Source organism: Lichenostomus cassidix, chromosome 1 (assembly GCF_008360975.1).
Source record: "Lichenostomus cassidix isolate B80296 chromosome 1, HeHo_3.0, whole genome shotgun sequence".
Lineage (NCBI taxonomy): Eukaryota > Metazoa > Chordata > Aves > Passeriformes > Meliphagidae > Lichenostomus > Lichenostomus cassidix.
The window spans coordinates 99889430-99905655 of record NC_139479.1 but is presented as its reverse complement, the minus strand read 5'-3'; the positions used below and the strand labels follow the sequence as shown (position 1 = coordinate 99905655).

Below are 16226 nucleotides of genomic sequence, written 5' to 3'. Positions count from 1 at the left end.
CTAAGGACCCCAGAGCTGGAGACAGCACTGCAGGTGCAGTCTCATGGAGCAGAGGAGCAGCAGAAAACAGATGGGCAGAATCCCCTCCCTGACCTCCCTGCCCATGCTGTGGGATCAACTCACTAACCCGCTGGCTTTCTGGGCTGGCAGTGCACATGGCCAGGACATGTTTAGTCTTTTATTCACCACTATCTCTGAGGTGGATCCTGAGATGCACCTATTGGTTGGAATAAGGATGCCACATAAGAGGAGTGACAGCAGGCAGTGTTCAGCCCAGACTTACTGTGTTGGACATGTCCCACCAGGCGCAGTGATGGCCCTGGGTCCCTTCTACCGTGTTTCTTACCTTTAGAGGTTCTTTGTAGGGTTCGCTGTAGAGAGTGCGTATCCTTCTGCGTTCCAGGTATTTGTTATCAGCTGGAGAAGGCTTACTGGTTTCCCCCTTGAACTGAGCACTGTAACTGGTTTCATGGGTCATTTTCTCCTCTGGGGGCTTGTACTGGGGCTTTGCTTTTATCGCTTTCACTGGCTTGACATCTATCCAGGGTCTGAACTCATTTCTGAATATCAAAAAGGAAAAGGGTTCAGGAATTAAACCAACAGCAGAACAATGATAACATGGGAATTGAATCCTGCATTGCTCAACAAAGTCTAGGTGGAAAAGATTTTGCCTTCATCCAGTCAGGTTTACATAGAAACTGGCTTGCAACAGCTCATTTTTTACCTCATCCAAAACATGCTGAAAAATAATGAGAAATTCAAATGAAATGTGGTCTATTAAAATCAGCCAGTCCTGGACATGCCTTAGCCATGCCTGTAAGTAGAGAATTGTATGATTCTATCTATATTGCACCAAATTAGGCAGAACAGTTTTGTTAATTCCATAATAACAGATAAATAATTAAGACTAACAGATAACTAATTAACATAAAACTGCTTTAGAAGTAAACTCAAGCCGAGCAGGAAATGCACACTTTATTAGGTATATCGTGAACTATGGCTTCCCTTTATTAACTGATGGAGGATTCCTTAATTACAGGGAAAAAATAACACCATCTTTAATTTCCTTTGGATAGAGGTGCAACTTTTGGAAGAAAAAACCCAAACACAGTTGAAGGTGTGGATCAGTGTCTGCTGCACACATTCTGGTTCCCATCCACAGCCTCCTTCTCTTGCTTTTTGTAGTTCTTCCCAATACAACACCAACAGCTTTCCAAGTTTGAAGCAAACCATTTAAATTTCTCTCTAAAAATCACCATTCACCTGAGAATGGGGAAGGAGAAACCCTAAATGCATTGCTACCTTATGGGGGTTGTGGTGAGACATAGACCAAGGCAATGTTTAGATCCTTAAAACTCCAATGCAAGCCAGGATCTATCCTAACAGTGCTGATACAAGCTCTCTGCAAAGGGGTGAATTTTCCTTGGAAATCACAGAATTGCAGAATGGTTTGAGTTGGCCAGGACCTTAAAGCTCATCTCGTTCCAACCCCTTTCCATGGGCAGAGACACCTTCCACTAGACCAGGTTGCTCCATGCTCTTGTTTAAATTTCAGAACTTCTGAGGCATTGGGACCTCTTAAGTTGCAGACCCTGCCCCTCCTGCTTGTTCCACTTAACCACTTTGGGTTGCAGTACTCATTTTCAGCCTGGATTACTACTAGGTGTTATGGTTTAAAAGACAGGTGTCTGCCAAGGAATGTGGAAAACTTCCTGGAATGGAAAAGATTACCCCTCTCCCTCCTTGCTATTATAACTGCAGGGGGCGCTGTTGGCTCAGGCGGCTTCAGAGGGCAACTGATGAAAGCTCTGAGCCTCCCTAGGAGGTTATAGCGGCCTCAGGGAGAGAAGGCAGAGGGTGGAGGTATTTTGGTTTTCCCCTCGCTCTCACGTGTGCTGAGGTTGTCCTGGCGATTGAGGCAGCAGCCGAGGCTCCAGTAAGCAGCCGGGAGGTGCTGCCTCCGGAGAGAGGGAGGAGGTGGGGGCACGTGTTTCCCCTTAGGCACCCATGCAGATGGTGAGGATCTCTCTCCCAGAAAGGGCCGGTGTCGAAAAGTCCCAGTCCAATGGTCGCTCCTGTGAGCAGTGGCGCACCAACGGCAAGGAGAAATGGCAAGGAAGACTCAGCAGTAGCAGGAAGTGCCCTGAGCTAGAGACCAGCACCAAAACCCACCACCGTCTGCCCTCCAAGCCGGGAAAAGATTGAATCACCCCCAGCTAAGACACTGCCGAACACCACACTGCTTCTCCCCCTCCCCCAGAACCATTCAAATGGTATGCCAAGGCCCTGACTTCATCTTTAGTCTTTCAAATCAACGTCCATTCACTATCTCTATGACAACAAACGGGAGGAAAATTCCCTAAAGAAAAAGAAAGAAAATCTAACCCCCAACACTAGGGAAATGAACTCTGCGTAAGAGCGTTGGCAGTCCATCCCTTCCCATAATACTTTTGAACATCTTAATCAGCTTCAGCCAAATTTGACAAATGAGAATGACGATATTCAGCTTTTACTGTTAGGAAGATAAGCAGCTGGACTGAGTCCAGAGGATCAGGAAAGCTTAAGTATGGACGTGTGCACATCATCCTAGGATGCTTAGGCAGGGATGCTAGGCTGCAAAAGGTCATGTGTTGTCCTGACTGAGGACAGATGAACATGAGTTGTCCCAGCCCAGCCACCTTGCCTTGCCAGCCCTGTTGTCTCTTGCTGCACGGAAGGCAAAGCCCTTCCACAAGTTCTACCCCCTTGATCCAGAGAATACCAGTTGGAGCTCTAGTTGTCAGGGAGACAGAGCTGGGGCATGGGGGGAAGACTGACACAATCTTTCCCTTTGTTATAAATATATCCTAATATAGTGTTGGCTTTTCGCAGATATCCATTGTGTGTATGGTTTTATTCTTTTTACAGAAGGAGTCTTGTCATAAAGATAGAGGTAATATAACCAATGTTTTAATTTCTGTTATGATTTCAATATTATAATGAAAACTAATAAAAGTAGTTTAAAGAACTTTTTTACTAACCACACCACCTGCTTGACTGGATAACACCAAAAAAGAAGACCTGCCACTGATACCTGATTATCAGCCTGTAACCAGATGCAAGAACTACTGAACCAAGCCCAAACTGGGAGGCGATAACCAAGACTGGAAGAAACCACAGATGAAAAAGCACATGCTCTAAAAAGGCGGAACCAAGGAGGAGCCATGTAAAATAGTTCTTGGAACATGCAAAGCAGTTTTGAGAAAAGTTTGAATATGCATAAGGCTGATGCAATACAAAGAGTATTTAAGACGACTCCCTCACTGGCAGGTGTGCTTCTTGGCTTGGAGCCAAGCGCCCAGCACTGTTTCTTTGCTTTATTGGTGTCCCCTATTGTCTTTTATTAAACCCTTTAAATTTCAACAGGAGAGTGAAGTGTGTTTTTCAGACCTTCATCCTTCAGACTGTGAAAAATGAGATTCACTCTCCATAAAAGACCATAGGGGTCAGAGATAAAGCTTAAGTACAGTGCTGGGTGCTTGGCATTCAGCCAAAAAGCACACCTAGTATTGACAGAGACACTCTTTACATACCCTTCACCCTAATGCATAATCATAAACAATTATGCATATTCAAACTTTTCCCCAAACTAGTTTGCATGTTCCAGGAACTGTTTAGCCTAGCTCCTCCTTGGATACGCCTCCTCAGAGCATGTGCCATCCTCTTGGTTGTGGTTTTAATTAGTCCTGTTATGACTCCCAGATTGTAGTTTCTGCAGACAACAGGTGCTGATAGTTGAAATGTCAGTGTTTGTTGGTTGTTACCTAGTCAAGCAGCCAGTTCAAGTATTCTAACATAACTATTTCAGATATTTCACTACTACGTCTAAGCTTAGCTACCAACAAAAAGAAGGACATTAGTCATCATTACACAACTATATTTTCACAGCAAGACTACCTTTGTAAAAATTAAAATTATATACATAGCATCCATTTTAATATTTGAAAACAGCCGGTATTATATTTATCCCAAGACCATACACTTGGCAGTGGAGCGCCATCTTGGCGTGTGTGTGTGTGTGTGTGTGTGTGTGTGAGAGTGTGAGTGTGTTTGTATGTGTCCCTGGCATTTTTGACTCTCTTTTTGTTCTTGGGGAGATCCTGAGATTTACCAATTTTGTATCTAGAAGTTATTTACTGTTATTTTCACCTGTTTCTGTTCTTCTTGTTAGTATATCGTTATTTTTTCAGTTATCTACTCACACATTACTTATTGGTGGCAAGGGATTGTTTGAACCTATAGAGGGAGACAACCTATTCCAGAGTGTTCTCCTTTAAATTGTCTCAAACCGTGACAGAATGACAAACTCAAAGTTCATCCTGAACTCCTCAGAAGATAAGAGATTTCTTCCTAGGACCCAATTTTGTTCCAAAGTAGACTACATATTTTCAATATATGGAAATAAATAAAATGGAGAACTAATTCTTTCTGCCCATATCTATCTGTCTATCAGATTTCTTTCCCAGCAACTTCAGAACCCATTAGGTATTTCCTATTTTATTTGTGGCAGAAGTAGAAATCTCAAAGGTGAAAATCACAGTACCTTTCCTCAAAATCAGTGAATGGGCACATAGGGAACATCCAAAGAGTGTTCTGCAGCTGAGGAAAAGAAGTAAAATTCGTACTTCTCACTCATTCTCAGGACAGCTGGAAAACCAGCCCCCACATATCACCAGGTCAACCAGCAAATCAAGCACAGGTTGCATCTACAGAACTAGAGACAAAGGATGGAGGCTGTTGCACTGTGGATTAGGGACTGGATTTTGAAGGTGGAACACAAAATGGAATTTATTCATTTTGCTGCTCATAAAATGCTAGTTTATATAGAAGTGAGCTCTGAAGCAGTGTCACTGTATTTGTTACCATAGTGCCAGGCAACCTCATTAGTAGCTGTATTATGCAAACATAAACATGAAGGAAGTGACAGGCTTTTCCCCCAAGCCCCCATGACATCTGCAGAAGAGGCACAGAAAAGCCTTCTACTGCCTGTGGGCTGTCAGGGAATGCATTTCTGCAACAGAGCTGGGCTATTAATGCAACAATTAGTCCAATCTGACTGAAAAATGAGACTGCTCATCTCCATCCTTGCTTTGCTGGTCTTAATGCAGATGTAACAATTCTGTGAGTACTCAGCTCTACTGTTCTTGGTGATCGGACTTGACCCTTGACTACTTTAGGTCTCCCAAGATAAGCTTTTGCAGGCAAAGGATAGACCAACAGCCATTCTTAGGTGGATGTGCACTGATGCATTGTGTCCACCAGCTCTAGAATAGCTCAGCCACAACCTCCGTAAATGGAGGATAGAAGGCTATTGATCTAGAAATATCATATGATACTGACAAAGAAATTCTAAATACCAGTATGTCACGTGGATTCAGTGCACATCTAGAAATAACAGGTTGCCCAGAGAAGCTGTGGCTGCCCCATGCCTGGAAGAATTCAAGACCAGGTTGAATGGTGCTTAAAGCAACCTGCTCTAGTGGAAGGTGTCCCTGCCCATGGCAGAGACATTGGAATAAAATGACCTTTAAAGGTCTTCTACAACCCCAACCATTCTGTGACTCTGTGGTTATACTCTAAATCCTTTTCAGGCAAATGTGCATGATTTGACATAAGCTATTACACTACAGTCACTTCAGAGAGAGCATGGCCCACGTTCATATGGAGCTCTACTTGCACTCAGGATAAACCAATTACTCCCCATTGTGACCATGTCCACAGAATCAGACTGGTTTGAGTTGAAAATGACCTTTAAAGGTCATCTTATTCCAACTGCCCTGCCATGGGCAGGGACACTTCCCACTAGACCACTGAAACACCCGGTGTGTCCAGCTCTCCACATCTGCCATCCAGAGCACTCAGAGACAGAAGAAGGAGAGAAGATCTCCGAACATTTACTAGAGCTGCAGCTGGTACAAGAGGCTGGCCTCAGAGCCTATTTATGATATTCAGGCAACACATAAACTTTAAATGTTACTAGACTAGGCACAGTCTATTATCTTCTGATTGCATCAGTGCCCAGAAACTCAACATGGTTAATTAGATCTAATTCCTAAGTCTCTCCATCTCCACTACAGATGAGTAAGGGAAAACAACCTGCTGGGAAGTGCCCTTGGAATATGCCAGCTCCTGAATCCAACCCAAAAACTGCTTAGAAAAGCGTTAGTTACAATGGGCCAAAATTGCAGCCAAGAGTGTGCTAGTGACTTTGCAACCTGCATCACCATGTTTGAGTGTCAGGCACAGGGAATTTCCTAATGCAAACTACGGATGAGGAGACAGGTGCCCTGCTTGAGGTCTGCATCTCAATTGGTTTTGGGGATGAAGGGGATCTCTCAGGAAGGTGACATAAATCCCCCTTCCAGGTCTGGTGACTCTCAATCAAATGTCTGTCTGATACTGTTTGATGTCACCACAACTTCATGTTGTCCAAACAGTGCATGGCACAGCTACACCTTCTTAAGGCAGTCACACTGTACTTCCTGTGCAATGTCCCATCCCTAGAAATGTCCAAGGCCAAGCTGGACAGGACTTGGAGCAACCTGGTCTAGTGGAAGGTATCCCTGCCCATGGCAGGAGGTTGGAACTGGATGGTCTTTAAAGTCCTTTCCAACCCAAACCATTCTGTGTTTCTATAATCTGGAGCTGGCCTGATTCTCCAGGATATGTCACTCAGAGATGTTGTGTTATATATTTAAATCCTTCTTATATGCAGCAAAGAAGTGAGAGAAAAATTAGCAGCTTTAAGAGGTGATGGGTTTTTTTGTTGTTTTTTATTCTAGTAATAGTAAAATTACCTGTACTCTAAGGTACCACATTGGTTGCTCCAGTAACACTGAAATTTATGCTGGTTTGGAGAAAGATCCTGTCATTCTGAGACTTTCCTCATTATTGTTTAACATTCCAAGGCCAATTTGTGGGGAAGGTGCCTAAAAATTACAAATTCCTTCTGCCATCTGAAACAAGCCCTGAAAATGTTATTTTCCCCCTATTTTCAGAACAACATGTCTGGACCTTCATAGAATTCTGCACACCAAATTAGCTCTCAAAATATTCAAGAAATGTGCTGGAACCTATCCTAAAAGAGGTCAGTCTCACAACTCACTTAAACCTTTGCTCAGGCAGCAAGGACGAGCCATGGACCAGCTCCCGTCTGGATATAAGCAACAGGCACAGCTTAGTTCAGCTCTGAAATTCTTTATCTAAGGCATTTTCATTGCCCTTAATTTTGCTGAGGAAGATTTTAAGAACTGCTTTCTTGGCATGAAATGGAGGGTTAATCTGAAAGAGCAGCAAATTACGTCTCCTAATTTTCTGCCTAGTTCTGGTCCCAGCATTACAAAGAATAATTAGAATCAACAGGCAACCCAGTGCTGACCTGAAATGGAACTCAAAATAAAACTCAGTGAAAATGATTATATGAAGCATCAGATGACCTTTGGCAAGTCAAGTTCAACAGGAAAAATTCCCAGTGAGGTTAAAGAGAGTTTGCCCATCTACAGACCTGATAAGAACATAAGGCTGAACAGAACAGGGCAGATGCCTTGTAAATGAATAGGCAGCAGATCTTATCAGATGACAGTAGCCTGGGGAGGTGGTGGCTTGATCTATAGCCATTAAAGCCAAGCCTGATCTCCGCATGTATCAGTGAACACCACACTGCTCTTGCATGAAGCTTCATCCACCCCAGTTATTTTAATTGCATTTTCCCCTTGACTGAGGGTTGCTGAAGGTGACCTGAACACACTCTTTCAGCCCAGCGAGGGTACACGGGGGTTGAAATGAGATCCAAGCTGTGGAGATGCATCTCCGGAGATGCCTGTCAAGCCTCACGTTGGCATGGATTGCCTTTATTTAATGACACCAGAGGAAAGCCAAGAGGGGGAAGGAAGGACAGGACAGGGCCAGATTTAACCACTTCAAGGCTTCCACCTACTTTGAAGGACTTTAAAGAGAGGCTACATTTGCTCAGCATCAGCACAGGGTGTTCAGTGTTTACTGCTAACAGCAACTCTGCTGGCACTAAGCCAGGCCAATTCCCTCTTCTTGATGTATATGTACAAAATAATGAATAATACAGAAAAAGGAGACAGGGCACTTCATGGTGGAGTCCTGCACAGGAGGGATATTTCTAGCTGAATTTGGAAAAGTACATCTTGATGAAAAAAGAAAAATATTCAGATTTTTCACTAAAAAAAAAGTATAAAATGTTAGGCCTGAAACATTTAATTGATTCTAAAATGAAAATTTAATTTTCCTTTTCAGTTTCTTTAATTCTTTCCCATCCTATTTTTTCCCCTTGATCTACTCAGGACAACTTCCTTTCATGAAGCAAAATATCAAAGTGCTTCACAAGGAGTATTTCAGAACACCAGATTTCTTTTTAATGTTTCTCTGAAAAAAACAGCAATGAAAAAAGATATACTTGAGCCAAACTAAGTAGAAAATATGTCTGGGATTTTCAAATTATTTTGCCTTTCTGGAATACAGTATCACTTGCTCTTAAATATTTTCCAGTTCTTGAAGCAGGAATAGAGATGTTTGGTGAAATGAAATAGTGGGAAACACAAAATCCATAATAATGGCTGGTTGAACTCAATGCTGAAGAAGGACACTGAATTTCAGTATATAATGAGATTTAATTAAGTCATGGCTGTTTAGATGAATATTGAGATTATACAGAGTTGTCTTCAGCTTTTAACTGCTCCCTAAAAACCATGGGCCAAAGCAGGAGTTATTCCATGACTTAGAAATCTCCATCTTCCCTCTGGTTGTCTGGTCTGGCTGTGACTGGCCAAAGATACTGGACTGCATGGATTTCAGGCAAATTCTGCTCAGAAAGGATTGCTCAGATGAGGAGAAGGCATGTGTTTTGATCCTAAAGCTGTTCTCTTTTTTAAAGTGAACCTAAAGAAATACATTTGGACTCAACGTAAACAGGTACATCCTCCTGCAAACATATCTGATATTAAAGACAAGCCTGATCAATGGTTGCTGCTCTGCATGAGCACAAACCTGCCTCCTAACCCATATCCAGCAGCAAAGGAATGCTGCTGAAGTCCCTCATGCAGTAGTAAACAGTGCAGTGTGTTCTTGCCTCCCAGAGAAATAAACCTAAAATTCTGGGCCAGAGTGATTCCTTGCTACTTCTGACAGCCTGACATTTTACTACAACACGTCCTCTGTACCCCAAGACACTGGAGCTGTTGGAATGAGTTTAGAGATGCTCCGAGGGCTGGAACCCCTCTGTTCTGGAGACAGGCTGGGAGAGCTGAGGGTTTTCACCTGGAGGAGGCTCCGGGGAGACCTTAGAGCCCCTGCCAGTGCCTAAAGCAGCTACAAGGGATCTGGAGAGGGACTTTGGAAAAGGGCCTGGAGTGACAGGACAGGGGAATGGCTTCCCACTGCCAGAAGACAGGGTTAGATGGGATATTGGGAAGGTATTCTTGGCTGTGAGGGTGGTGAGGCTCTGGCACAGGTTGTCCAGAGGGCAGTGGTGGCTGCCCCATTCCTGGAAGTGTTCAAGACCTGGTTGGATGGGGCTTGGAGCAACTTGGTCTAGTGGAAGGTGTCCCTGCCTATGGTAGGGAGGTGGATGATCTTTAAGGTCCCTTCCAATCCAAACCAGTCTGTAATTCTGTGATTCAGCCATTTAATCCCCTTTTCCACCCCAGATTCCTTTAGTTAAAACCAGCTCCTGTTTTCAGTGCTTTTTGTAACATACAAATTTGCTACTGCAATTGTAAGAACACTCCTGTCACTGCCTGCTGCATCCAGTGCCCCATCTCAACTCCTATTTGGATGCTTAATGACAGCTTTATCCTCTAATACCTGTGCTATTATCTTGTACACAACAATTTACTGAAAGGCTGCACTGAGACTATGAAAGAGGCTCCTGGTGCCCAAGATTATTTTTTCCCCAAAAATTAATAATCAACCTCTAAGACATGCACATATGCACATATATATATATATATATATATATATATACATATATATAAATCAACACATGTACACAGAGCAAGTCAATTTGGATGAGCCAATCGTGTACAAAGACTAAAACAATGTGAAAAATGTTAATCAATAAATTGGACACTTGGACAATGGAGTGAATGTGAGCAAGATAGGGAGGGACCAGTATCTCTCAACATCCCTGGTTAGGGTCCATCAAGCACAGCACTAGCACAAAGGAGGAGGAAAGTGATGAGTCTTCTGGAAGGTGACCTCAGCACTGGCTGAAGCAGGTTATGAGCAAGACAATCAATGTACTGAAAAGGATGAAATTAAGTCATTTGGCAGAGCAGAACTATGTTGTGATCCATTTATAAAAGCTGCTTGAGTCAGCGGCCCCCAAATCATGGATATTACATTGTGTGAGGATCATGGAACATGGGCATTCAAGGAGGAAGAATTGTGCAGGCTGTCATAACTAAAACGTCACAAAACCATGACTGAAAGTGACGGTGAACACTGTGGAGGGCCAAGGAGCTGAGCGAGATACATAGCTGTGGGTGAGTAATGTAAGAGTAACAGCCCAGACAGCGTGGAGATGTGCATGTATGATAGGAAAGGGTGAGATAAACCCCCATGCTCAGACTAAGTGGCACATCTTGGCAGCTTTGTCACACAAAGTCAACTTTGTGGACCTCAAGGTAAACACCAGCATCCCCAGGATTGTTTCCTTCTTTCCATTGCTGCCTTCACCTTAGATCTGCTCTCCAGCCTCCAGCCTGCACCCAGCTTCCTGTGCTCCCCAGCCACTGGAAGAGCATAGTCTGAGCCTGATAAAGGATATCCATCAGCATCCACAACAGCCCAGGAGCCCAAAGCCATCCCTACCTTCTGGCAGATAAACACCCACCAAAGGGAAGAACAGCAAGGACTCTGGGGAGCATAACACTGAGAGATCCACAGCAGAAATCCCAGAAACCAGGAAAAGGTGTATTTGGGGATCTGGAGAGAGGTTAAACCAAACAATACTGAGACCTCCTGGTGTAAATCACAACCCTGTGGAGATCTGCCAGTTTATATCACTCTGAATTTCCCTTTGCATCATAAGCTTATGGGTCCTGCTAAGAAAGGGACACATTGGCCATTCCATATAGAAGTTTTCATGCTGTCTCCATACAGGCTCAAGCCTGTACAGATAGTGAACTTGATGTTGGTGTCACCAAGGAAGACAGCCCATGCAGTCTGCCAGAAAAGCTCCCAGGGTGATCACAGCCTGAGTTTGCTTGCAGAAATAATCCATCTGTAAATGTCATGTTCACCCCTGGGAAATGGGTCAGGATCAGGTCAATGTTCTTCCAACATCCCATTTAAATAGCCTGTATGTCTGTCCTCCCATGGGTTGGTCTAGGAGCAGCATCTCCAGCCCCCTTGTCCTCCAAAAGGGCAGAACACTGTGAAATTTGCTACACGTTTGAACAAAGAAGTTCACAGCATGGATGTTTTGGCACAACAGCATCTTTATTGACTAAGTGCTGCAGGACTGGGAAAAGTGTTGCCACAGGCACATTCAGATGGGCTCAAGGAACCTGAACAGCATGAGGAGAGCCAAAGTGCTCTTTCGAGAGTTTGCTGGGCCAAACAGCATCACATATCTGACTCTCTTTGCAAGACAACACACAACTGCACAGAAATATGGACATGTGAATTAAGTAGGCTCATTCAATAGGGTCCCAAGGATAAAAACCCTTGAGAAGAAACCTTCACATTTGGAAAAGTGAAAGAAATTGCAAAGACAACAGCATTGGAAATTATTCTCTCAAGTGCAAAGATTTTTTTAGTGCAATTCATGGTGAATGCAATTAAGTAATCCAAACATCCAATGGGATGCAGAGAAACTGGCAGCTGCCTGCCTCTGCTCATCCCCATGCAAAAGGGCACCATGAATCGCTGAATCTTTTAGAATGGAAAAGCCCTGTAAGATCATTGAGTCCAACTATTCCCCCCGCACTGCCAAGCCCACCATTAACCCATGTCTCCAAGTGCCATATCCACATGTCTGTTAAACCCCTCCAGGGATGGGGACTCTACCACTGTCCTGGGCAGCCTGTGCCAAGACTGGACAACCATCATCTGATGGCCTCATGAGCCTTTGGCTCTAGTGGGATTCTGCTTGGCAGAGAGATGTTTTCAGCACCTCATTTAAAAGTGTCTGAAGACACAAATGGCAGATGAACTAAAAATGCATTATTTCAGTTCAGCAAAAAACTTCAGCACATGCATAGTGGCCCTTAGCTGCTTCGTAGATGTAAATATGGGCAATAAATGTCTTTCTGAATCAGAGCTTCATACTGCAAAAGCTACATATGAATTCATGATGTGACTTGTAAGAGGAGAATCTGGTGCAGCAAGATGTGCTAATGAACACTCGGGAACATGAAGCTTTTTAGGTCAAATGAAGCAATTGCATTTCACAAACTCATAGTGTGATCAGTCGTTGACAGAGATCCAGCAGAAGGATGGAGAGAGAAGCCAAAGACATCACCTTTCAGCAAAGACAGTAGAGATGGTTGATTAAAGAATTGAAGAGGTACTGCCCAAGAAGATGAAGGACACGTGCATCTCACTGACCAGCACTGCTGACAACCGCTCCGGTCTAAATTTGTAGAATACTAGAATGGTTGAAGGGACCTTAAAGCTCATGTCACTTCAATTGCCCTGCCATGGGCAAGGACCCCTTCCACTATACTAGGCTGCCCAAAGTCCCACTCAGCCTGGCCTTGAATAATTTCAGGGATGGGACAGCCACAGCTTCTCTGGGAAAATCTGTGCCAGTGTCTATCAACATTGCTGAGGGGGGAGTTCTATGAGTTACTCTCATAGTGCTGGGCAGGGACTGCTGGGGAAACCGTCTGGCCTAGACTTTCTGGGAGGCGCTGGTGTGAAGCTATTAGAGCTCATCGCCAGCTCCTGTTTCCTAAATCCTGGCTTTCTCCAAGACGTGATACTGCAGTCCACTGCACAGGAACTGCAAGGTTTGCCCTTGACACAAAAGATGGAGATGGGTGGTGCTGGGGATCACAAGTAACATTTTGTCTGAATTTCTTCAATTATCACCCAAATCATGGATACAGAAGCATGGGTCTCACTGGAGAAAGGTCAGGATGTCACTGGTTGACAAGAAAAAGCTCTTCTGTTGCAGCAATATAATTTGGCTTGCTGTATTTTGCTGCTCTGTGCAGGGAATCATTGCTTCCCTTCTTTCTTAGTATTGCTCTTTGATTTCATATCCAGTCTGCATGACAGTGTAATTGCTCACACTGGAGTAGAAACAGATTCAGCAGTAAAGTGGGTAAAGGAGGAAGATGGTGAAAACTAAATAGCAACTATATTGTTTTGCCACTCCATTGATGATTTGGGCAATATTATTTGCTCCTCACTGCAGTACCTACTATATGACTGTATCTCAATATCCTATTGAGATTGGGCAAGTGTCTTAAAGTTTAATTGTACACATGAAAAATGAAGAAATTAGTTAGTCACAGTCTGAGTTTCAGTTAATATATAAAAGGAATTCCAGTGTGGGCACTTTCATAGAAGAACTAGACACCTGATTTCAAAAGGTTTACATGTCCAAGGTGGCAACAAGGCAAATGCTAGGAAAAGGATGGTTTAGAGATAAGGATCCCCATGAACATTCATGGAGGAGACACTGAGGAACAAGGACCTTGACCACTAAGTAAAGAAGCAGTAAACCAAGTCCCAAGGCAAAGTTGGTACCCAGAATATAAGAGAATTTGGTTTGGTTTGGTTTGGAAGGGACATCAAAGATCATCTTGTTCCAACCCCTTGCCACGGGCAGGGATACCTTCCACTGGACCAGGTTGCTCCAAGCCCCATTCAACCTGGCCTTGAACATTTCCAGGCATGGGGTCAACTGAGGTTCTCCAAGCAACCTGTGCCAGGGCCTCACCACCCTCACAGGAAGGAATTTTTTTGTGATATCTAACCTAAATTTACTCCCTTTCACTTTGAACCCTTGTTCTGTCACTACATTTCCTGATGCAGAGTCTCTCTCTGCCTTCTTTGTAGGCCCCTTCAGATGTTGTGCCAGGGCCTTGCCACCCTCACAGCCAATAATTTTTTCCCAATATCCCACCCAACCATGCCTTCTGGCAGCGGGAAGTCATTCCACCTCATCCAATCAATCCTTGTCCAAAGTCCATCTCTGTCTTTCTTGGAGCCCCTTTAAGTACAAGAAGAGGATCTGTGGTCTCCCCAGGGCCTTGACTCTGTGATTATTAAGCTTTACCTTGCACTGGGCTGGAGCAGTGACATATTGCTGAAAGTCCAATGCAAAGAGAAGAATTTTGAATACCACCTATTTCTTGTGTCCATATGGCTCGTGGCAGGTAAATTTATCATCTAACTCTGCAGTCTCCTGGCATTATCCCTGCCTCCACCTTCAGTGATCCTGTAGAGCTGAGGGAGATACTGATGTGAGGTCACAGCTCTAATTGCTCTCACACCAATGGATGCCTACAGGATAGACAAGCCTGCAGCTCAGCTTACAGGCCAAGCAACCAGGATAACCTCTTGTTTTCTGTTAGATCACTGAACCCAGGGGTGTTGTACCTACTAGGTATCACCTAAGTGATCTTACATTTCAACAGTTCAGCACCTCCAAGCCAAAAGTATCTCCTGTGAAAGCAAAGCACACACACATGCTTAGGCTCCCAAGACACCCAATTTTATTCCATTTTAGTGTATAATGTAAAATACAGACACATAATCCAAACTTCTTGTATTTATATATTCTTTGGATGCATAATATCTTATTCTTGGAAATGGAAAGAGAATTCAAATCCATGATGCTTTATCCATCCTCAAGGCACATCTTCTAGTGGCATTCCCACTGTGCAGAGATTTAAAATCACAGAATCATGGAATAGTTTGGGTTGGAGGGGAAAGATCATCTAGTCCACCTTCCGTGAAATGAGAAGGGATCTTTTCAACTAGATCAGCTTGCTCAGATTGGGTCATGGTTTATGTGGATGAATACAAATAAAATAATTTTAAAATGCATAATACTAACAAAACACATAAATGTTTATATATACTATATAAAATATGTAATAATAAAAATATTGGTGCAGGTATTTTTTGCAAGAACTACTCTGGCAGAAAACCCTTGAATCCATCTGCTGGGGTGTGGCTAGCGCAGGTCTTTCTCATGAGAATTCTTTTTGTGTTTTATAAATAAAGATAAAGTTTGGATGTTATTAAAAACAGTGTCCCAAGATCTGGACGGTGCAGGCCTGGCCAATCAGGCTTAGGGGGAGGTTTCTGACTGACCAATCTGGGTGACTTTTGAAAACTCTATATATATGATGAAATCAAAACAATAAAGGTCTTTCCTTCTTGCCACTGAGAACTGAGTTCTTTACTCTGCTAGCTGCTCAACAGCGACACTGGGGTACCTGATCCAACATGAATATTCCACAGCAAACACTTCTGCAGCTTGATGAGCTTGCATTTCCACATTTCCATCCATGTCCCAAGTGTGTAAAACAAGTCAGGGACAGCAAGACATACTACATACAACATAGGCAGTGTGACAACAGCACAGCCTTGAATAATGCAATATAGATGTGGATGAATGCAGATTAAACTACATTTGGTCTGATTGCCCACCTCTGCCATGCCTATGTGTATGTGTATTTGAACTTGTCCTATTTCTTTAAAACATTTTATATATATATAATGAATCTAAAGTATTTTTTAGCATTCAAAAGCGACAAGCCAGTCACTAGCTTTCACGGTGAGAACTGAATTCTGCTTGTCAATTTATGCTTTCATGTGCAATGCCTCCATTCAGTGCTTCTGTAGGTGAAATTAAGAGGCTGTAAATCCTTTTAACTGGAAAAACAATAACAGATCTGGGTGTGAACTAAGTAGATGAAAAAAGAGAGCTGAGGCTTGAGCAAAGATTTTAAGATTAAGGATTACAGAGCAAGAGAAAAGCTGAATTGGATTTCCCCTCCCATCTTTACCCTTAAATACTGTGCTATTAAAAAGGCTGCAAAATCCAGTCATAAAATTGGTTTGTATACAATAAGGTGCAGAGTTTGCATAACATGCGTGGAATTACTTGAGATGAAATGTGGATTATTCCTTTGAAATTGCTCTGGTTGCTGTGAAGAAGGTTGTTCTAATAGCACCATGAATGTCTAGGACAA

At 43.2% G+C, this 16226-nt stretch overlaps 1 protein-coding gene across 4 annotated transcripts in view; it reads right to left on the bottom strand.

Annotated features, from left to right (window-relative positions):
• The window catches only part of MAP6 (microtubule associated protein 6), a 48120-nt gene that overhangs the window by 12440 nt on the left and 19454 nt on the right, over positions 1 to 16226 (bottom strand). For all 4 annotated transcript variants that reach the window (XM_085074506.1, XM_085074482.1, XM_085074499.1 and 1 more), the window contains exon 2: positions 347 to 560. In XM_085074506.1, coding sequence (XP_084930632.1) covers positions 347 to 560 — 214 coding nt within the window. The remainder of the gene's footprint in view (positions 1 to 346; positions 561 to 16226) is intronic.